The sequence below is a fragment of the Crocodylus porosus genome, unplaced genomic scaffold (assembly GCF_001723895.1).
Source record: "Crocodylus porosus isolate Cpor-Errol unplaced genomic scaffold, CroPor_comp1, whole genome shotgun sequence".
Lineage (NCBI taxonomy): Eukaryota > Metazoa > Chordata > Crocodylia > Crocodylidae > Crocodylus > Crocodylus porosus.
The window spans coordinates 190,767,265-190,791,238 of NW_017728906.1; the positions used below are offsets into that span (position 1 = coordinate 190,767,265).

General features: G+C 44.3%; 1 protein-coding gene across 1 annotated transcript in view; it reads right to left on the bottom strand.

Moving 5' to 3' along the window:
• EED (embryonic ectoderm development) overlaps positions 1-22,105 on the bottom strand; it is a 27,288-nt gene extending 5,183 nt beyond the window's left edge. Inside the window, exons 1-8 of the mRNA XM_019530380.1 lie at positions 21,978-22,105; positions 11,187-11,339; positions 5,830-5,922; positions 4,557-4,622; positions 3,709-3,834; positions 3,502-3,583; positions 1,594-1,685; positions 27-160 (exon numbers count right to left, since the gene is read on the bottom strand). Of these exons, the coding sequence (XP_019385925.1) occupies positions 27-160; positions 1,594-1,685; positions 3,502-3,583; positions 3,709-3,834; positions 4,557-4,622; positions 5,830-5,922; positions 11,187-11,339; positions 21,978-22,094 (863 nt within the window). The 5' untranslated portion in view covers positions 22,095-22,105. The remainder of the gene's footprint in view (positions 1-26; positions 161-1,593; positions 1,686-3,501; positions 3,584-3,708; positions 3,835-4,556; positions 4,623-5,829; positions 5,923-11,186; positions 11,340-21,977) is intronic.
• Between the last annotated feature and the right edge of the window lie 1,869 nt (positions 22,106-23,974).

A 23,974-nucleotide genomic window follows, 5' to 3' on the forward strand; every position in this document is an offset into this window, starting at 1 on the left:
GGGAAGAAAATCAAGATTGTATTTACCTGTTGGTTTTATTTGGGTTGTATTCATAAGATTCCTTGATAGCATTTATCATTCTCTTTGAATTGATTCTCCAGAGTTTCAGGGAGTGATCCATCCCACAAGACATTATTTTTTCCCCAAGAAGATCATAATCCTGTGCACACAAAAATATGCACATATAGTAATTTGCAGTATACTGATTTTATTTTTATTACATGTTGAATATGGCCACACCAGCATTTTCACTACATGGAGCATGTTAAACTTACACATTTCAGGTGGAAAAACATTAACTATAATAATTGAAAACTTTCTTGTTAAAAGTACCACATGCTGGTATTCATGCCTACTCTTTCAAATACCACAAAGGAAAATTGTGTGAGACCAAGCGAAAACAAATATAAAGATATCTGCCACAACATCAAACCTGTGGAATTTACTGCTACAAGGAATATTTGAGGCACAAAGCTTAGCAAAATTCAGGAAAAGGACTGGGCATTTATATGAAGTAAGACCATCTACAGTTATAACCCCTACCCAAAGCAGTTTTTAGAGTGGTATAAATCCTCACATTTCAGGAAATAGGGAAGCAATGGAGTTACGAAGAAAGTTTTCTACCTGGGCACATTATTTTAAATTGCATACATCACAGAGCCATTAAATATGGGCAAAACAAGCCTACAGGTAACTATGCTGGTAATGTAATTCATTCCCTCCCTTATTTTCCCTTTCTGTGAAGGATAGCAAGTTGCACAGACAACGTCAGCCAAACACTCAGGAACCAAACCACCATCATGAGTTATGTTTTAAGATATTTAAAACAAGTCCTTTTTTGGCACCTTCTGCCTAATATTAGTATTATGCCCACCACCATGGAAGACCAACAAGGGTTACTCTGTTAAAGGACTTGTGGGTTGAGGGCCCTGGACTGAACAGTTTTCAGAGCAGGGGCTGCCTTAATCTGTTCTACATGTATGCCATGCAATCTATGGCACTTCAAGGACTACAAATACTGAAGTATATGGGTGTTTTAAATTTCAATTGTTTCACCTAATCACCTGCTGAAACAGACATTTGATATTGTTACAGAAACTAACCAATTTTCTTAACATGCGATAAGACTTTTGACTCTTATTTTAACCTAGCAGGTGAGATCAGTTTGGGTGCATGCTGTCCAGTCATTTGTAAAGTATTTTCAGTAGAGAACATCTGAAGACCTTTCATATTTCCCACTACTCCTGCTCTTTAGCCCTATCAAGGCAGTTGACCTCCAGGAGGCATTGCAAAATATCCAGCTTTTCCAAAGGAGATGGTGTGGGGCAGGTGTTCATTTTCTGCAGGTTCCCAAATTTAGGTTTTTTTGTTGTTTATTTTTTTCGGGGGGGGACAGGGACGGGAGATTGCAGCACATAGGACTATACAAGTCCAGTATAAAGCTACATTTTAAATATTCAATTGTTTATGCAGTTTGAGTTTGAGACATAATGTGTAAAGCTGAACAAAACACAAAAGGATAAAATGATAAACTAACCAGGATTAGTACCCCCTGCATAAATCTAAAGTTACTACCCTCTATTTTCTACTTACTGCACTTAAAACCTCATCCCTGTGCCCTTCTACTCCACCAAATATTGCAACCAGTGTATCTGTCTGAATGTTCCACAGTCTCAGTGCATGATCTGGTATAAAAACACAGAAGTTAACAAGTTAACCTTTATGCATTTGTACCTGAACAAAGTCAGTTTAGCCAACACTTTCAAGAAGAGAAATTCCATGTTAGTATTTACAGTACACCAAGTACATTCTCAGATTACTACAAGTGTCAACGGTATTCAAGCTGTGTGTTGTTACAATGTCACTTAGCACATCAGATATAGAAAGAAAGTGTTTTCTCAGCTCCCCAATACAATGCCAGGTGTCACATCAGACAAACTGCACTACTTCCTCCTTCTCTATTCTACCCTCATCTTTCAGGTAATGTTACAAGTAGCTAAACAGTGCTTGGATCTGTGATTTCACCATCTGGTATTCTCTGGGAAGTAACACTTAGATATATAAGTTTACAATAAGCAAGAATCATGCAGCCTAGATTTTCAAAGTTTCAACTATACACGTATACATAAAATAGTCAGGAAATGTAGTGTCCTATGGATCAGACTGTACATGAAGTTAGCTACAGCAATTAATTAAAGTTTCCTGTTCTTGTTCAGTCTTTTCCATAATACTGTACTACTGAAAGCAGCTTTTAGTTTATGAAATACTCATGGTTGATAATTCTTGTTATAGAGCACAGGTGTCAAACATATGACCTGTGGGCTAGAACCAGCCTGTACTCCTGGTGCTATCCACTCCTGGTGCTACCCCTGGGTCTGATCACAGCCACACGGGGCATGACATGGGGCTGGTCTGTGAGCCTGATCAGGCCCACAGACCCAGTCTTCTTCCCTTTCCCCTGCACCCTCCAGGCGGATCCCAGAGTAGCTGAAACAGGAACCCTGTGCAATGCAGTCTGGACAAAGCAGCAGCCACAGTGCACTGCACCACAGGTGGTGCCCATTTTTGGCTATGTACTGCACATGGTGCCTGCTCCAGGCAATGAGACTCATGCTGCATACAGTACAAGTCTTGGACTGGCTGGAGCAGCACCATCTGTGGCGTGTGTCCCAGAGCTTCTGGGGAGGCCACTACATGCAGTGTGGCTGCTGCTCCAGCCAGACTGTGCCTCACACGGTGTCTGTTCCAGCTGCTCTGGGATCTGCGCTGCATGTAGCACGGGTCTCAGCCTGGCTGGAGTAGCTGTCGGTTAGGTATGCTGGGGGAGAGGGTCTATGCAGCCAATCTGGCCCACAGACCAGCCCCATGTCAGATGGGGCCAGACAAGTTTAATACTTCTGGTTTAGAGATTATGATTGGCTAGACATTCTAAATAAAATTCATAATGAGCCCATATTAATATCTACATTTTCTTTCTTTCACTTGCACCAATTTTACCTAGGTAAATGCCAATAAATTAAACAGAGATCTACTGACTTACACTGGATTGACAGGAGGCTGAAACTGATGTTTTTTCGAATGCTGAACAATATCTGCAATGTTCTCATCTCATCACTAGATGTCAGGGCAACTCAGCATATAATAAATAATTTAAGTAATCGTTATCCCAAAGTTCCAACAATGCCCAACACCAGCTTGCTCAGCTGTGTCCACCAATACCCATGTATTTTCCTTTCTACAAAGTGTGATTATATGCTGTCCTCTGGAATTCCTTCTAATGTAGTAAGTGGGTTTCACATACACAAATGTAAAACTAAAGAGGTTAATTTGGTCTAGTTTCAAGGGCTGGGGTGGGGGTGGCAGGGACTCATTTTTAAGTCACTTGTCAACCTCTGTGTTTTGGTGGGTTTCCATCAGTTTCATTCACATCCAGCATCATATGTAAAGAACAAACTCTAACTTAAGTAGATGATTCTTAACCAAAAAAGGTCATGTTCTCACCTTTGCTTACAGAAAGGAGGAGATTTGGATCCCTTGGATGAAATTTTAGTTCATTGATTGCATTTCCATGGCCCACATAGTGCTAGAACAGATTTCAGAGAAAAAAAAATTATTTCTGCCCCTTGCATCGACACAAGTTTAAAACAGACACTACTGTTTGCTAATTTGTTGAGGTACAACCTAAAATTTGGTACTGTGACCACTCACCTTTATACACTGCATTGTAATGGGATTAATTATCCTAATAATACCCCTGGAACCAGCCACAGCCAGAAGAGGATGACTTGTATTGCTATCGTAGGTCCATGCACAAGTATAAAAGTTTTCATCTGCCTAAGAAGCACTATGTTAAGGACTAAAGGAACAGCTGCAGAGTTTTGCATAAGATGTTTGAACAACACATTGGTGTAGGTCCCCAATTACAGTTGTGTGAGTGCCCAGAGGCCTCTACTCAACAACTAAATATTTATTGATATTTCTATCAATACCAAATCTACCCTTCTCTGTAATACTTTTTTGTCATGCCCTCATTCTAAATTACACATCTATAATGATAATTTTGTCTGCTATCCCATCTCCTCCATTAAAAATACTCAGAGTAGGAATGAAACAAAGACCTTTACCAGTAATGATTTGGTTTAAGCTTTGGACTGCAAGCCAGGAACTGCCAGGTTTCAACCCCACATCTTATATCAACTGCTTTGATTTCTCTGTTGTTGAAAAGGAGTACACCACCTGCTTCATGGGGACGTTGGGAAGGCATGAAACACTGTACAATGTATTAGTTCTGGGAGGCTTCAGTTGATATGAAACAGGTATAACATATCAATTGCTAGGAAGGAAGAGAAGATTTCTGGGCAGAGGTAAGTTTGTACCTATAGTGAAAAATGTACTTTATCACCAACAAATGTGCTCATAGTACTGTATCCCAGGGAATATATTCATTCTCTTTCCTATGTAGTCTCTCCAATTTTGGTACACTGAGAAGGAGTAAACAGCTATTTCTCAGCTTACTCTTACAGATAATTTTAGAACAGATCATTTTTGGAGGATACATCAGCATCCACATACGACTGCAATAAACGGATTTCTCCTTGGGAATGACATTCATATAACGTAACCTGGGAGGAAGGAGAAAAGAAAGAGTTGAACGGATTATTACTTTCACATTAAATAGCATGTATTTACCAAAAGCAGCTGTATACTGATGTTCAAACAGAACATGTGATACGCATTTACTATACAGATCCCACCCACTATCTGTCCCTTTGTGTCATGTGGAAATGGTGTGATGCAAACATTCATAGTGTCTTAACCTCTGCCTCAAGAAAGCAGTCTTCATGGTGGCCTTTCCCAGGTTTGTAACATGAAGTGTATTTCATACCTTAGACTAAGTTAATACAACTAGTTCTAACTGGATTCCAATTTTAAAAAGCAACTGGTATCTAGTTTAACTTCTCTTGTATAGAAACGTGGCTTGTTTAATTTCTTTTAATTAGTTTAATTTAATGCTTTAGTTTAGTGCTTATAAAAATTGCAAGAAGGATGACCTTGGAAAATGAAGAATTTTCATTTATTCATAAGATGCTCCAGATGCTCTCCAGAAACAAATTATTTCTGAAGCTGTAATGATGTGGAAGCCTGTTAACTAAGAATCCATGAAAATTTATTTCACATAGGCTACTAATCTTTAGGTACTGTCAGTAGCTGACACACTGAAACTTATATAGATTCCACTCCACATCTCTTAGCCCTTTTTACACAGTACTCCAAAAGCTAGACTTCAGGGGAAAAACATTTGTATCTCTACTGTTTACATCAGGGGTGGTCAGCCTGCAGCACGTGTGACACAAGCACAGGCATCCTGTGCATGTGGAACGCAGCAGACTGGGGAAGTGACAGTGGCAGATAGGGTGGCAGGTAGAAAACAGAGTAGCAGATTGGGCAGAGATCACAGGGCAGGAAGCAGAAAGCAGAGCAGCCAACTAAGCAGACGAAGGGAATCAAAGAGGCATTCGGGGAGGATACAGGGCTAATCTGTGGAATGCCTATCAAAAAGGCTGGCCCCCACTGGTTCCCATGAGTGAAGAGGTTTTAATAAAACAGATAACTGTATTCTCAAATAGCTCAAGTGTACCATCACACTATACTCTACTGGATTTGTTTTTCTTGGGCACATTTACAAACTCTGGGAGAAAACAGACACACCATTTCACAGCATAGTATTTTAACACAAGGCATAAGTAGAGTGACTGGAAGAAAGAGGAACTGACAAACAAAGACACAACCACAGGGGCATATCAGGTAGAAATGGAGTCTGTTACTCACTCTGTTGCTGCCTACAGTGGCAAAAACTAACGGGTCACCTTCCTTACTGTGCCAGTTAAACTGGACTCCAAACAAAGGCTGGCCATGGTCCTCCTGTAAAGGAAAAGCCAAATCAGAAATGCAAAGGGACAAAGATTACAGATGCTTGTTTCTAAGAAATGAAACTCATTCCATAGGGCAAACTAACTTACTTGGTGCAGCCTCTTCCCACACTGCTATGTTTGCATATGAATTTTATGAACATTTTTAAAAATTTGTATCACAAAACTCTGTTGTCTTAATGCCAGTAAAGTAGGGGTGCTCAACTCCTGGCCAACAGGCCGTATCAGGCCTGCAGAGCCCAGTCATTCAATCAGCAGGCATCTCCAAGGGCCTGAAAATTTGGCAGCACAGGAACAGTGACAGCATTAACTGCTGCTCCCCTGCTTCTGAATTTCTGGACTTCTGAGGAGCTCTGCAGGCAGACAGTGTGACCCTGTAAAGTTAGATGGGGCACGCAGGGCTGGTGTGGCATGGGGCCCAATCTGAGAGGGACCCAGCTCACAAACCAACCCCACACTATTCACCTGGTCCAAGGAGCTGAAAGATTGAACACCACTGTACTAAGGTACATTCTATTTCTCTGGCATTTTAAAAGGAAAGAAAATATTTTGTCTAATGATTTAAGACTGAAACTGATCATTAGAACTCCCAGGTTCTATTTGTAGTTTTTGATATCTGCTTTTGTCATGTGACCTTAGAAGAGGCAACTTGCGTCTGAGACCAGAGGCCTACAGTCTCTAGCTGTGCTAGCACAGCTATGGCAGCAGAATCCCGTAGGAAGATGCAACATATACCTCCAGAAGCGTTTTTTCTGACTCTTTAGCACCCACCTCTGAATGACAGGTCCTCTTCTATCATAGCTATTCTGAATAGAGAACACAGTCTTCTGACACCCCCAACCAATGTAGCTGCGCCAGCAACACTTTGTAGTGTAGGCCAGATTACATCTACATGAATATTTCTTTATACTAATACAATATACATCCAGACTATTACTCAAATCGTAGTATAAGGTGTATCAGAAGTACAGGTAAAAACTATATGGGTTATAACTGTCCATAACAGGCACAAGCAGACAGTAGCAGCTTGTATGTCTTAGTTTTTAACTAGGCAACTATAATGAAATAGTAGAGGTTCCCAGTATAAACATGGTGATTATGTTCCTAGCTACAACACCTCTGTGAAGTTAACAATTAAACTAGTTTCCAAGCATTTGGTTGAATTAGGACAGAATTGCCAAACGTTAAAATAACCGTGCACAATCTAAATCTGTAAAAGATACAGATACACTTATAACAAATCTTAAAAGCTAATAAAACAATTGATGCTTATAACCATCTTGGCCAACCCAACTAAGGGAAAAGGACCCAGACAGCATGGAAGTCCTACAGAACCCCCTAGGTGAGGCCTGCCTTGGGATGCCACCAAAGGGTGATGTTTAAGATGGCCTTTCTACTATGGTTCTTTTGAATTTTATGTTGTGTTTGTTAGGGGGAGAAGTTAAGAGTTTTTTTGGGACAGCCACAGACCCTCTGTTACTCCCAGGGAAGATGACCTGGGAGTAACATTGAGGGGAGGAACTCCCATGGGCCTGAGGCAGGAGAATGGGAAGAGGTTTCCTATGCCTAGATGTGCATGTGGGTTGGGAAGTACAGTTAGAATTGGCTGCAGCGTTTGCTCATATGAGGCAGGGAAGCAGTAGTGGGAAAGAAAGACAAGGACTCAAATTTTCACATTTTGTGGTGTACTTTGCAGAGTCTACTATTGTTCCTTATCTGTGGGGTTTTTATCATTTATTTTAAGTGGCCTTGAGGCTTCCTGAACAGGGCAAATATAAATTTAAAAAACAATATAAGCAGTGACCAAAATGGATGTCCTTTAATAACTAACAAAGATATTTTGTTGGATAGATACCTGGCTGGGGTATTATGATCCCAGCACTCATTTCTGCCCACGGCAGGGGGTCGGACTCAATGATTTGTTCAGGTCCCTTCCGACCCTAGGAACTACGAAACTATCTAGTCTGTATTTCCTTAGCTTGTTAATGATACCATCAGGAGACTGCCAAAAACCCTGCTAAAAATCAAGCTCTTTCATATCCACTGGTCTCCCCTCATCCGCAGAGCCTATCACCTTATCATAGAAGGAATTCAGCTTGATCAGGCATGACTTGTTCTGCATGAATCCATGCTGGCTTTCCCTTACAACCCTATTCTTTAGGTGCTTCACAATGGATTCCTTGAGGACGTGCTCCACAATCTTTCAAGGTATTGAGGTAAGGCTGACTGGTCTGTAGTTCCCTGGATCCTCCTTCTTCCTCTTCTTAAGGATGGGCACTATACTTGCCCATTTTCAGTCATCCAGACCCTATCCTACCACCAAGAGTTCGCAAAAAGGATAGCCAATGGCTCTGAAATTACCTTAGCCAGCTTCTTTGGTACCCTTGGGTACACCCTATCTGGCTCTTCCAACTTGGAAGTATCTAGCTTCCCCAACATGTTCTGCCATTACTATAAGCTGTTTTTCTCCTTCCCTCTAAGGCCAACTGCACTGCCACCTAGGAGCTGCCATTATTTGTGAAAGCTCAAGTAAAGAAAAAGGAATTAAAATACTTCAGCCTTCTCTAACTAGATTGCCTCCTGCATCCCATAAGGGACCTATGGTTTCTCCAGTCTTCCTCTTACTTTTGACATATCACTGGAATCCCTCTTTATTCCACTTTCTATAGAATTCATTTTGAGTTTCAACTCCTTGAAGAAACTGCTGTCTAGGTCGAGGCTGGTCTTCTGTTGCACTTTCCATTCTTCCACCATTCGGGATAGCTTGCTCCTGCACCCTTCAAAGAGCCTCGTTAAAGTACAGCCAACTCTCTTGGATGGCTTTTCCCTTCAGGCTTGCCTCTCATAGGATTCTACACACTAAGTCCCCAAGTTTACTAAAGGCTGCTTTTCCGAAGTCCCATGTCCTTATTCAGCTGTCCTCCTTCCTTCCGCCCCATAGGATCTTGAACTCTATCATTTTGTGGTTGCTGTCACCCAAATTACCTTCCACCTTCACAGTCTCAACCAATTCCTGTCTGTTTACATACATGTTACACATACAGAGACACATATTGATCGATCGATAGATCGATAAATATTTTTAAAAGATGGCCAGACAACCTACAAATGGGTGCCCTTAAACAGGAAGTGCCAGCATCTCCCCAGGACAGACAAGCCACCAAGGTGCTGCAGAAAATTAAGCTTGCCTTAGGTTACCACTACTTAAAGGCAAGTCATACAGATCAATTGTTCCCCATTCTGGTATTTGTTCCGATTGCTAAAAAAACAAACAAACACAAAACAACACATTTTTAAAAGGCTGTGTATCCATATCACAAGACATGAAGGCAACCCAAATGATCACACTTCAGTCAGACCTATATACATAAATACAACCATAAAGGAGTTAAATTAGTCAAGAGCGTTTCAGTGGTGATAATCAGTTTGTAAACATAAGGTAGTTTGACCTTGCTCCTGGTTAGAGTGGGGAAAATTGCAGAAATAACACCCTGAAGCAGGTACCAAGACCAAAACTATTAACATCACCCAGATACCAAGAGGGGGCACATGGATAGCTAGCTCTATAATCATGTCAAGAATCTGAGGTTGACTTCAAAGGACAAATATGTTTTATACCCTTGGTACTGACATTAACTCAAGAAACTGCTGTTTTCTTAGACGCACACATTCTCTTTAAAAAGAAAAGACTCTAGTGCATATGCATGTGTACTGGGATTATTTATTTCTTAAACTTTGAGTCTATACACATACCAGTTCTCACTTCCCACCACATCCTAACCAGAAAATGGAAAAGATTCTGGTTACCTTTATAGAATGTAAATAACTAGTTTGCAAAAAGTAGCTTAAGACTAACAGGAAATTAAGGCTGCTTTATTTGGAAAGTTATACTTCCTTGTTTTCCTGGCACTTAAGCTACACCTAAAGTTGCCCATACACCAAAGTTGGAAAAACATTTTTAGAGTAATGTTTTTTTCAGAACTGATCATAATGATTTTACATCCAAAGCAGTGAGGAATGAACACAACTGAAGTTTTCCTTAAGGACAAACTGGGACAAAACCAGTAAAGATGACGGGGAAGGAGAATGGGAACATTTTATTCCACTGGATAATAACATGAAATTCAGTTTCTTCAACTTGTTGCATTGCTTTTTCATTAGAGTACAAGAGATGTACTCCCAAAGGTTAGTAAATCTCACGCCAAGTGGTACAAACTGCTTCCCAAAGGGTCATAAATGAAGTTTCCAGTTCATATAGAACATTTAATTATGATAATTTTGACTGTACTCATTACCATAATACTGCTCAAAATTGCAGGATTAAATTGGAGCAAGAGATTCCCAACCTCAAGGGCTCTATAGCTTTGTCAGTATACACGTTTCTGTTGTGCAGTCCAATGAGAATTAAGAGAAGTCTATTAAAAATTATCCTGCTCAACACCACTCAAATTCTGCCTTGATAATTTCTTACATTTTGGCTCTCCTTACACGGGATCTTTCCTTAGAGCCAACTCTAAGTCACTGAGAACCTTTAAACGGAGTTCAATTAGCTTTTGGTTAGCCCTCTGCTAATTTTTTTAGAAAATCTGGACTGCAATAACCTCCTCGCAGACAGAAAAAAAAACTGATCTCAGAAATATTACCAACACTCAAATTCAAAATTCAGAAGCTATTAAATAAATGGGGGTGCTGACGCCAATTTTGAAGCATGACTTCAAACCACAAAAGTCAATTTATGGACACACTTAACAAGAATTGTTAGAACATCAATTGATCCTGATGGATAAAAAACTTTCAGTATTTCCCTTCCTTCCCCATACCAAATATTTTCAGAAGAGCTTTTAAATGCCTGAAACTGAAGAATATAGATGAAAACTAGTAAACATACATAACTGAAGCATGACAGAACTCCGTTCAGTAGCTTAGAACCAAAACCTGTAAACATTTTGATTAATCCCAGCATGAGCTTCAACACTTACAGATTTTAAAATGAAAACATCCCTCAGGAAGAGCAAGACCACAGAGCAGCATCATGCAAACAAGAAAGAACCAAAAGGAACAGACTGCTCAGTCTTCCAGTCCCAAGGCCATCAGCTTTATCCCCAGGGAGCACGTGAAGAGGATTTTACAGCTGTTTTACAATAAGCAAGACATTTGTTTAAACCACCATTTCCATATTCACAGCATCTGACACACAATGGACACCACTACCATCACCTACCGTACATCATCAGTTTAAGGCTTATTTATACATACCTTGAGACTATTTACACATTTGAAGGAGTATTTGCACTTCTTCGATTTCCATTTGCCTTTTCCCCAGCTTTTCCTCCCTGGTGCATTGGGGGTGTTTGTAGGGGTGTCGGGGCGCTCAGTGTTAGTACCGCTTTCTATACTAACAGCATCATCCTGAAAATAATTACATTGGATTGACGTTATTAGACATTAGCACCTAGCTTGTAAAAGCGACAGGTTTTCCAGTATGCGATGCTACAAAATCAATTCTCAACTCTTCTGTGAAGTAGCCACACGTTCTCCACATTTTATAGAAAGGTGTAACTAAATCAGAGAGATTGGTGGTCTGATTTCAAAGCTAGCGAGCACCTACAGCTCCCACTGGACTTAAGTCTCAGTGGGTGCATCTACAAGAGATGCTACATCACTGCAGTGACAAGCTACAGGGATGTAGCATTGGCAGGCGGGCACAAATCGTGATGCTGACACTACTGCACAGTAGCAACAAGCTACTGCACAGTAGTGCCAGAAATGACCTGTGCGGTGCCAGGACTGTGCAATAACGGTGGTTACTGTGCACTCATTTATTATTTGCTTCAACAATCCATGGCATGTGTAGACGTGCCCAGTACCTCTGAAAAATGAAAGGCTGCAAGCGAACTCGCCAAGCCATGGAGGGATTTACCCCTTTTCTGGTCATTTCCCTGCAAACCAAAAAACGTCCTCAGAAGCTCAGCTTCATTGGGGTAGACTTCACCCTGAGTCTTTGCAAATCTCTGCGCATTTCCCAATTTCACCCCCACTTAGCCCTCCACCACAAATTCTAGTCAGAAGTTATCCCAGGTCAACCCAAGGAAGATAATTCATGGATATGTCTGAAGCCTTCACATATTTCTCTGGAAGCTTACTTTGCCAGCACCGGGAGCATTTTGCTGGTACAAGCTAACCAGCAACATCATCTGGTATAGATGTTGGTACCAAGTAAAAGTCTTTATTCTGGTATAAGCTAGATGCAATACCACATACAGTCACACCATCATCAGCATAATCATTCCAGTAAAGACAACTTGTGACAACAACCAGCTCAGATATGCCAAGACAATTTTTTAAGGATACACCTGCCTTAGAGAGGCAGTGAGCTCCCAAGAAGCTTTGTCTGTTATTCTTAGAAGTGGGAGTCACCCTTTTTCTCTGATGGGCCAAGTCCTCTGCAGCTCTGGTCAAAGAAGCAAAACCCTTGGGGTCATTCCTTACCTGAAGCTGTCCCCAAAACTGTATAATAAGCTAACCACGGAAGTGGATGTGTGTGTGGAACAGGCAACAGAAAGGCACAAACACGACAGAGCACAACTTCCTAGCTCCAGGTAATGGCTATGTCTGTTCAATTAGTAATAACTATTAAGGTGGAGCCCACGGTACTAGGCATCATCCACATACAAAGACATGGCCCAATGGCCTAAAAAGCTAAGTCTGAGCTCATACAAGTGTGACAAACTATAGGAAGGGGAAGACAAGAACAATGGTAACAAACTGAGGAGGATTCATGGCTACATGCACAAGTCAATGATTCCACCATCCACAAAAACTTTGGCAAAGTCACCTCTCCAACAGCTACTGTTAGTTCACTACACACGAAAGATGTCACTGCAGAAGTCCGGAGGACTGACTAAAAGAACTGAACAACAGCTCTTGGGACTATTTCTGACAGAATGCTCTATGCATGCAGAACAGACTAGAGAATGCAACAACTGAAAAACTGGAAAAGGGAGGCCGAGGTGAGATTTAGTGTTAAGCAGCGATCCGAGTTTTCCATTTCCCACAGGAAAATGGAAAAACACACAGATTTTCCCTTTTGAGAAAAACACAGGATTTTGCATTTTAACACACAAACACACAAATTTTCCATTTTTGCAAAGAGTTCCAGCCTGCAAAGGGCTTATGAGAGCAGGAGGAAGGCAGCCAGGCAGGGGGCACCATGTGCACAGATAGGCATGCACATGGCTGCCAGGCAGCCTGGACAGCAGCTCCCCGCAGGTAAGTCTGGTGGGGGAACATGGATGGAGGCCTACATAGGAAGGGAGAGAGGGGGTTGGGCAGGGCTGGGACTGCTGCCGCTGCCCAGCTGGGGTGGTACATGGGGCTTGAGGCTATGCACACCCACAGAGCCTCAGTGGGGAGCGGAACAGAGCCAAGGGCATCTCGTCTAGGGGATGGGCAGTGGGTCTGCCTCCCCACTGCTGCATACTCTCAGGAGATGGCATGGGGGGCACGTGCTCCCTCTCACAAGATCTGTGCATGGGAGGGGTTGGGGCAGACTTGGGCTCCCTGCCCTGCTGCCCTTCTCCGGGGCCTCTGCAACCCACTGGGTAGGATCCAGCATGGCAGAGCAGAAAGGGGCTGGGCGGGGAAGCTCCTTGCTGCTGCGAGCCCCATGTCAGCCTAGTGAAGTACCCCCTGCCTGTCTGGCAGCATCTGGGGGGTACCTGGTGCAGAGTTGTGCCTCTCACTGTTGTAGGGCAGGCAGATGGCACCTTGCCATGGCAGTGTGGGGCTTGCAGTGGCACCGAGCTATCCCAACCAGCCCCACTCTACCCTGCCACATCAGGTCCCACCCGCTGGGTCACAGAGGCCCCAGTGGAAAGCAGCAGGGCAGAGAGCCCAAGCCTCCAGCAAGCAGCCTGCACCCAACAAGAGAACCACTACATTATATACTGAAACTTATTCTGTGAGTAAAGCCCAAGCTTTTGAGTGACAAGAGATATAGTAGACATTCACTCATTAGCAAGATTAATTAGACAGACTGTTGAAAACTGGGGACTTTCATGAGTTAGACAAATGAAGGAGAGTAAAGACAATGTGTCTGTGTCATGAAATGTATATTGTTCAGTTACTTTGATAACTGTAATTTAGTTTAACTTACAATAATTCATGAAGTACTTTAGAAGGTCTAGGCATTACAATGCTCTGTAAAATAGCCTCGCTTTCACAAAAAAAGCCTTGATTCTCTACTCTGTAATCTAAACCTTACTCTATTAAGCTGTTGACATTTAGCATCCATTAGACTTTGCTGAGAGTTGAAGAACAGCTTCATGTGACACAGACACTATTGTGCGAGGTCTTACTATGTAAGATTTTTAAGTAAAGCCAACAGTCACCTGAGCTGCATGCAATAACAGTTTCAAGAAACAGCTTCCTACACAACATTACATATGCTTCCCCCGCCATATAAAAGACATTCAAACTGTTCTCTCTCTTCCTTCCCACATTTATAAGTCAAAGACAAATATTAAAGCTAACAATAAGACCTGTAAAAGATGTAAAACACTGTGTATTTAACAGTTACAAAATTAAGTTTTCTGTACTCTGCTATACAGAAAGCAAGCATGCAAATTAGATATAAGGGGAACTGAAAGCCAAAGTACAGAACTCAGCAAAGATGATAGAGATCAAATATAAGAAAAATGTAACAGGCTCTGGCTAATGTTTTACTACATTATAAATTGTCATACAGGTCATTACTGTATACCATGTCTCACAACAACCAAAGACAGTCTCTGCTTCACTGAGTTTACAATACCAAAACTTTTAGCTTTTACTCTGGCAAAACTCTCTTCAAATTCACTTGTGTCAAATACAAGTGCTGTCTTTATTTGTTGCAGTTTGCTGGCTCTGAATGACCTCTGCAGGGGGTCTGCCCACTGCCTGATGGTCTGAGCTAACTGAACAGGGACTACAAGACTTTATTTCAAATGAGACAAAATACAAGATGGTACATCTGGAAAAGGAAACATTAAAAAGCTTTATAAAAGAGTGAGTCTGGGAGAGAAAAGAAGGAAGCAGTTTAAGAGTTGGGAGAAGACTAAAGAAAGGTGGAATCAGCGGAGAGGAGGAGGGGCAATCTGGTGAGGACTGAATACAGTCCTAGAGATCAAAAGAATGGAAATAAATACAGGAACTGAGCTTTTTGGACTCCTGAAGGTGAAGATGGAAACTAAAATGGACAAAGGCAAGGAAGCCAACAAAGGATTTGTGGAAGACAATGGATTCTTGCAATTATTAGAATAGTAGGAAAGGTACTACTTCAGCACACTTTGACAATGCAAGAGAAGCTGAAGGGGATCCTACAGCAGTGAAGGCAACTGACAACAAAAGCACAGAACAGATTTTTAGGAATAGGGGCCGTAAAGAGAAAGAAAGTGGGGGGGAAACAGAGAGCTGTGAGCTCCTTAAGCAGCCCAGAAAACAATCCAGCACTTCTTCAGGCTCTTGGATGCATCAGCTCAAATGAAAGCTATTCCCTTAACCCAATCAGGATGCTAGGGCACCTCTTTTTGTGTTTGACACAGAAACAACATCCCACAAGCCACCCTTATTAGGGCCTCTATGGGTAAAATTATCCAACAGGGCTGGCTGGTCCCAGGTCCCTGGCCACTATGAGGCAAATCACACTGTTAGAATTAGTTAACAGGGCCGTGCAAAACACCATCATTTCATTTTGATGTCCATTTTGCCATTTCAAAAGGACAGTGTTTCATTTCATTGTTTTGTCTCGAAGCACCGTCCCATTTCATTTCATCAAAATTGTGGTGTTGTTTTGACTCATTTCAACGTTTCACCCATAGGCTATAAAGGGGATTGATGCCTAAAACATTTTCATTTGTTGCCTGATTCAGATGCAAATTGCAGGGATGGTAGCCGCTTCCAAGGGGACAAAGCCCGCCAAGTTTCAAGGAGATAGGTGCAGAGTTTTATCAGAAAATGCACCTCCAAGTCTTGGAAGCAAAATTCACGACGCTTGCCAACAGTGGCAACCTCCTGTCATCTGGCGCACAGATCCAGGGACCCACACCCCTGGGAGGGCTGCAGGGCTGTGCTGGACTCCTCCTGGGGGCGTGGGTCTCTGGATCTGTGCCGGACGACACGAGGCTGCCACATGGGACTGGCGCTGGGCATAGCCCACATCCAGCACCAGGGAGGACTGATGCTGCTGCTGGCCCCAGGCAGCAGCAGCAGCTTCCTGTCATCCGGGCGCAGATCCAGGGGCTCATACCCCTGGGAAGGCTGCAGGGCTGTGCCAGACTCCTCCCGGGGACGTGGGTCCCCAGATCTGCGCTGGATGACAGGAGGCTGCCGCTGCTGCCTGGGACCAGCGCTGGGCTCCATGAAGCTCAGCCCAGTGGCGGAAGGTGGAGCGCAGCCCTGGCTCTGCCCACCTCCCGCCGCTGGGCTGCACTCTGATCAGCTCTGCCAGCCCCAGGGAGCACAGCCCCGGCTCTCCCCACCTCCTGCTGCCGGGCTTTGTTCCGTGGGGCCGGCAAATCATAGAAGTAGGGTCAGAAGGAACCTTGTAGATCTTCAAGTCCGACCTCCCACCTGAGCAGGAGAAAAACCGGGCTCAGAGGACTCCAGGCAGGTAGGCATCAAGCCTCTTCTTAAAGACTCCCAGGGTAGGAGCCAGCACCACTTCCCTTGAAAGTTGGTTCCAGATCCTAGCCGCCTTAACTGGGAAGTAGTTCTTACGGATGTCTAATCTAAACCTAGTCTCCAACAACTTGTGGCCATTATTCCTTGTTATGCTAGAGGGCACTAGGGAAAACAAGGTCTCTCCCAAGCCCTTCTGGTCCCCCCTAGTGAGTTTACAGACAGTCACCAGGTCCCCCCTCAGCCTTCTCTTGTGAAGGCTGAACAGGTTCAGGTCCCACAGTCTCTCATTGTAGGGTCTGCCCTGTTGTCCCCGGATCATGCGGGTGAACCTCCTCTGGACCCTCTCAACGTTGTCCACATCCCTCCTGAAGTGGGGCACACAGAACTGGACACAGTACTCCAGCTGCGGCCTAACCAGTGCCGCATAGAGGGGGAGGATCACCTCCTTGGCCCTACTCGAGATGCACCTGTAGATGCATGACAAGGTCCGACTAGCCCTGCCAACCGTGACCTCGCATTGTTGGCCCATGTTCATCTTGGAGCCAATAATGACTCCAAGATCCCCTTCTGCCTCCATGCTCTCAAGGAGGGAGTTTCCCATCTTATAAGTGTGCTGCTGGTTACTACTGCCCAAGTGCAGCACCCTGCGCTTGTCAGTATTGTAACACATCCCGTTTTTGTTAGCCCACCCCTGTAACCTATCCAGATCTTGCTGCAGTCTTTCCCTCCTTACTAGCGTGCTCATCTCACCCCAAATTTTGGTATCATCAGCAAATTTAAAGAGGTTGCTTTTCACCCCATTGTCCAAATTGCTCATAAAGAAATTGAACAGCGTGGGTCCAGCCCTGGGGGACTCCGCTGCCCACTTCCCCCCAGGTCAAATATGACCCGTCCACCACCACCCTCTGAGTATGACCCTTCAGCCAATCTGCCATCCATCTGACTGTGTAGGCATCGATTCCAGAGTCACCTAGTTTTTTAATGAGGATAGGATGGGAGACGTGTCAAAGGCCTTGCTGAAGTCCAGAAAGACTACGTCCATGGCAACACCTGCATTCAATGCTTTTGTGACCTGATCATAAAAGGCAATCAGGTTGGTCTGACATGACCTGCCCCTAATGAAACTGTGCTGGTTGCCCTTAAGCATCATCCCTGAAGCCAGCCCATCGCAGATGTGCTCCTTGATGATCTTCTCAAAGAGTTTCCCTAGGATTGAGGTAAGACTGACGGGCCTTTAGTTGCCCAGGTCCTCCAGCTCCATCCTCACAGCCAGCACAGCCCCAGCCCAGTCCGCTTCCCGCCTGCACTCCAATCAGCTCCACCAGCCCCATGGAAAGCAGCCCGGTGACGGGAGGCAGAGTGCAGCAGGGGCAACTCCCTGCATTCTCCCCCAAGTGCCACTGCCGTCCCCTTCCCCTGCCTGATCTGCTGCTCTGCTTTCTGCCCCCTACCTCATCTGCCACTGTGCTGTCTGTCCCCTCCCCAGTCTGCTCTGTGCCAGGCTACCAGTGCTACTTGGGCTGCAGGTTGGCTGCCCCTGGGCTGAAACAGCAAAATGGTACGTGTTTGTGGCCAAAAACTTCAAAGAAAGTTGCGCTGCTGAAACGAAGAGTTAAGGATCTGAAGCAAAACTCTGTTGAAGTGATGAGTCAACTTTTGACAGTTGTGGCCTCTTCAGCAGGTACAGAAAGAACATGTTCTTCACTTCTGATGTTCCCTTCTGTTCCACGACTAGGTCATTCATAACTGAGAAACTCATGTAAATCAGAAAACCAGGAAAGCTTGGGTTTTTTCTTTAACTTGTGAATCAAAATTAGGTATGAGGCTGAGACCTTAGTTTTCAGATCCTGACTCATGGCACTGCCTTACAAGGGGACAGAAGCAATAGTAATTTTAAGCCTACAGAGTCCAATTCTGACACCCAGGTGCCCCAAGTCCGATACAAAAATTTATTTCAAAATGCATGAGCAGTGTTGGGGAGGTCTCAGGATGAGGTTCACATCACGCAGCACACAGGAGTGGGCATACATACATAAGGAAATTAATGGGAGATGCTAAATCCCACCACACCCTCTTTTGGGTTTAGAAGCTTGGCTAAAGACCCAAGTTACATTCTGGAATTCATAGACCGAAACACTCTGCTGGACTTAAGTGCCAAAGTTGGAAATGGTATCCAGATTGTAGTCATATTGGTCTAGAGGAAAAAGGAATCAAAACTCATGGCAGAGGTGATATCTTTTAGTAGACCAACTAGATATCTCCAAAAAAAATTCTTTATTTGCAAGCCTTCAGGCACGGGCACCCGTCATCAGGTGCAGGAGATTGCAAAGATATGAATTTTCATTTCTACCTAGAAGAACTTTTACAAAGTTGGAAATAGAAGTCTGGCATGTTATTTTCAAAACACCTGCTGGATGAGAGAGGTATCAGGTACCACCTTCAACATAGCAATCTAGTGATTACAGCATCCACCCAAGGGGGAGACCTGAGTAGAAACTTGCATCACTCACTAAGGAGTTAACCTTTTAACCCAAATGGGAGACTCTTTGTTTTGTGGCTGTCTCAATGCATCTTGTGTCTCAGGATAATGGACTGAAGCCCCTAACTATCTCCTCCCACCTGAGCACCTTCTTCACTTAACTGTAGAGTTGTGCTTATTCGTGCTTTGTCTCTTTGTCGCAAGGCATCATGTAATATGTTGTACAGTGGAGTGCACCTTCAACTGGAGGAGTGGCGAGTGCCTCGCCCCTGACTTGATTGTATCTTGGGGATCAGGACAGTTTTAGGAAGTGAGAGCGTGGAGTTTGTACTTGGTAAAACTGAGGCAGGCATTGAACCTTGATCTGCTACTTTCTGCAGAAGAGCTCTAACCACAAGGCTATCTATCTATAGATAGATAGATAGATAGATAGATAGATAGATCGATCTATCTATATATCTATAAGGTGAGCAGTAGCTCCACTAGTTGTGTTTTGGAGTGAAAGTGGCTGAGACTGCAATTTCTTGCTGTACTCTTTCCTGTCTTTATGTAGTAGGTGTGCTCAAAGCAGGCCTATCAGATTGGCATCTTCAGTGGGCTTGGGCTTAGTATAAAGATCCCAAATGGGCTTAGATGCGAGGCAGTCATGCCTACACGATGTCAGTTCTGGACACGTGGGGATTTTGTTCTTTGCCAAGTCCTTTCTGCCTAGGAGGTTACAGCAAGGGTTAGCACTCTTCTGGAGGAGTTTGTGAAGAAGTCCTCTTTTTTGTGCTTCTGAACCATCATGACCAGAAACAATCAGTTCAATTTACAGAATACAGATGCTTCTTTTATTTAACTAATCAGTTAGCTTTACATATTAAATGGGATTCAATATGGCTCTTTTGTGTTGTACCTAACACTTAACCTAGTTTTAACTAATAAAAAAATTAATTAAAATGCAGACAATCAGCATTTTAATTGAAATCAGATTTCTACCCTGAAGAAGCTTTATGAACATCCCAAAAACAAAAACAAATTGTTTGGCAAGTAGGTAATGATGAACGAGGTGATTATTGCATTTTATTATGTTAATATATATCAAACTGTTTCTAAACTGTAAAACTTCTCAACTGTATACTTAATATATCCTTCAGGTTAGTAGAGAAGGATAGTAGAGACGAGTATCAAATTGGTAGAGGTTATATTTAACTATCAATACCTGCCTTAATAGTTACCACCTACTGAGAATCTGTTATTCTTTAGGAAAAAAGAACCAAAAAGCAATGAATAAAAATAAACAGGACATGATTTCTTAGATATCCATATATTCCTTGGCACTTATATGTTTCTAACTTTCTGGTCATTCTTTCACGTATGAGATCTGAGAGACATTTCCATAGATTTTAAAGTTAATTTCCGAGATCTCAGTCTTACAGTGACCTCTGTTCAGTCTATTTGTAGCCCCTTGCAGGATGGAGAAAGGGAATACTTACTGAGACATTTTTCTACAAAGGTCAAGTCACAATTTATTGTAACACTGCACTGAAAAGTGTTTTTACAGAGATGTAAGTACCTATGCACATATACAATAAAACATCACTGTCAAACTCAATTCCTCCACCTGGCCTTACTTGCTTTTTAATCAACTGGTAGGGCTGTGTGAGATGTCGCTGAGTGTTTCATTTCGAAGCTGTTTTGACGCATTTTGAGCTCAAAACAGCAAAATTGAAATAAAAAAGCATTGAAACAGCTTCAAAACGTTTCGAATTTTGAAACAGCCCGGTGGCAGGAGGCAGGGGAGAACCAGGGCTGCGCTCCAAGTGGTTCTGCAGCCCTATGTTGCTCAGCCCGGTGGGGAACGTAGCCCTGGCTCTCCTCACTTCCCACTACAGGGCTGCACTCTGATCAGCTCCACCAGCGCCATGGAGCGCAGCCCTACGACAGTCAAGGACTGAGAACTAAGGTCTCAGCCTCATACCTAATTTTTATTTATATGTTAAAAGAGAAAGCCCAAGCTTTCCTGGTTCACATCAGTTTCCCAATTATGAATGACCTAGTCGTGGAACAGAAGGGAACATCAGACATGAAGAACATATTCTTTCTGTACCTACAGAGGAGGCCACAGCTGTCAAGAGTTGACTCATCACTTCAACAGTTTTGTTTCAGATCCTTAAACCTTTGCTTCAGCAGCGCAACTTTCTTTGAAGTTTTTGGCCACAAATACGTACATCTGGCTGTTTCCGCTCAGGGGCATTCAACCTGCAGCCCGAGTAGCACAAGTAGCACTGGCAGTCTGGCAACACACAGACTGGGGAGGAGACAAGCAGCCCAGTGGCGGATGGGGCAGGGAGCAGAAAGCAGTGCAACAGATCAGGCAGGGGAAGGGGATGACAAGTGACATTTGGGGGAGGATGCAGGGATAAGCTGTGACATGCCTGCCCAAAACAGCTGCCCCTCGCTGTTTAAGACAGTGCTAAGGAAATTCAGGCCTTCAGGCAGGCCTACCTGATGTGCCACACACAAGTATACAAGCCCCTATATACACCCCCCATCACACACACAATCTTTTCAGGACCCTGCACCATTGCCACCTGTTACCAGAAGCCCAGCACACACATGTGCACAGGGCCCCGCCAATCCCAGACTTCATGTCTCTACTCTGCCCGTAAGGAGCCCCCCATTTCCATTTCCCCCCAAAAAACAGACCCCATGGGCGGGGGGCAGGAACCCCTCCCCCCATGACACCTGTGATGCTGCCCCCACGTGGCCGCCCGCGGGCCTGTTCCATTCCGAGCGGGGGGGGGGGGGGGGTTCCCTGCCCCCCGCCCCAATGGATGCGCCTGGCCGGCCCTGGGCCCCTGCGGCCCCGAAGCGGAGGGTGGCCCGAGGCCGCCTCCAGCCTCCAGCCCCGCCGCCCCGCTCACGTTCTCGTCGCCGGACAGGTCCCCAGGGTTGCTGTTCTCGTCGCTGCTCAGCTTCTGCTTCTTGGCCGGCATCTCGCCGCCCGCGCCCGCCGCCGGCGCCTCTCCCCGCTCAGACATCTTCCCCGCCCCCCGCCACGCCGCCGCAAAGCGCGCCCGGGCGGGCTAAGGCAGACACGCTGCCGTAAAGCGCTTCCCCCACCTTTGCGCCGTGTCGTAACGCGCAGCTGCCACACTGCAGGAAAACCCCCGGCCGCCTGCGTGCAGGGGCTGAGCCGCTTTAGGCGGGGTGGGAGCGGGGCTGCTTCGGGTCCTGGGAACTCGGGTTCATATGTACGTTGTCATGTGCATTATAGCCCATCTCCAGGTCCAGCTCCCGCAGCCCCTCTGCCAGTGTCTGTGGGGTCTCCTGTTGCTGGAGGAAAGACCTCCCAAAGCAAGGGGGAGAAGTGCCCGCCACCCTGAATTGGGCACCCGTGTCTGAAAATAGCCGCTGGCGGGCCTATTCTGCAAAAGGGCGAGGGGCGTCATCCCATAGCACCTGCCATTTTCCAGTTTAAAAAGACACTAGATCCTTTGTTAATAGGCCCCAGGGCCTCAGGCCAGGTTACTGTGTTTCAGGTGGAAGCGAAAACTCATACAGCTTGGTTAGCAGGAGTTAAAAAACAATTGGCAGGGTTGTGAAATAGGAGCTTAGTGACCAGGAGCAGCAAACTGCGGAGTGGCAGAACAAAGGCTGGCTTTCTTGCTGCAACCTCAAGACCATTCAAAAGGAGAGGGTCATTAATGCCTGTGGAAAGAAGGGATCTAAAGTATATCATGGTGTGCATTCAGCAGGGCACCCCAAAGGAAGGCAAGGTCTAACAGTCACAAACTGCTGGACAACTATTTTACATTGGACATAAGGAAAAACTTCTTTACCGTCTGAGCTTCCAAAGTCTGGAATAGACACCCTCCCCCCCAGAAGTGGTGCAAGCACCTACTCTGGATACCTTTAAGAAATGCTTTGATGCTTATCTTGCTGGAGTCATCTGACCCCAGCTGACTTTGTGCCCCTGGGGCACGGGGCTGGACAGATCTCACAAGGTCCCTTCCAGCCCTAATGTCTATGCAATCTATGAAATCTATGATAAATGATAATGAGCCATGAAATCAAGTGACTCCCACATGACTAGAAATGCTGCTGCCACTGCCAGGCAGTTGGTTTTAGACTTCAGGTGGAGCAGGAATCAAAGTGGGGTGTAAATGCACCAGTGCACCCTACCCCCATGGATCTGCCTCTCCTAAAGCCAGTTTCATTGTCACCTAAAGAAACTGGGTCGTGTTCCCTGATCTGGTCTCACCCCCTGGGATGTTTCTGCCACACACGCTAGCAGTGGCATAGCAGCATTGCTGTTCTTACACTTCAGCATTTGTGACTTGTGATACGTACATGGCCCTAAACCCCCACCTCCAGGATTCATGTAATTTTAAACCATTAGAGTCTCAAAAACAATGGTAATCTCAGCTTTTCTTTTCTTTAATGTGATGTTTTAACCCAAACGGTTGCAAAGCAAAGCTTGGCAATGCAAATCCTAAACAGTCCAACAAATAAAAGAGCCCAACGCATTTTAAGTTTCATCATTCCCACACCACAATAATAGAGGACTGACTTAAAGTTCTTGAACACTCATGAGTTACCCCATTGTATTAAATTTCACACGAAAGCTATTGTTATAGTTCAGATAAAAGAATTTTTACCAATCCCAGGAGATAAAAATAATCACACATTAGAATCTAGATGCTCATGAGACAGGACTAAAGATGAAATTAAAAAACCACAATGTTTTTTTTGGGCGAGGCTTCTTAAATTTCCTCTGCCTGTCTCCAGTGTGAGTGTGCCAATACAGTCTAAGAATCCAAACAGAAATGCACGTGCAAACAGTTCTGTCCCTCCAGCCAGACTTCCCCATACCTTTTCTCCTAGACTTCCTACCTCCTCTCCCTCTTGCCACCCCTCT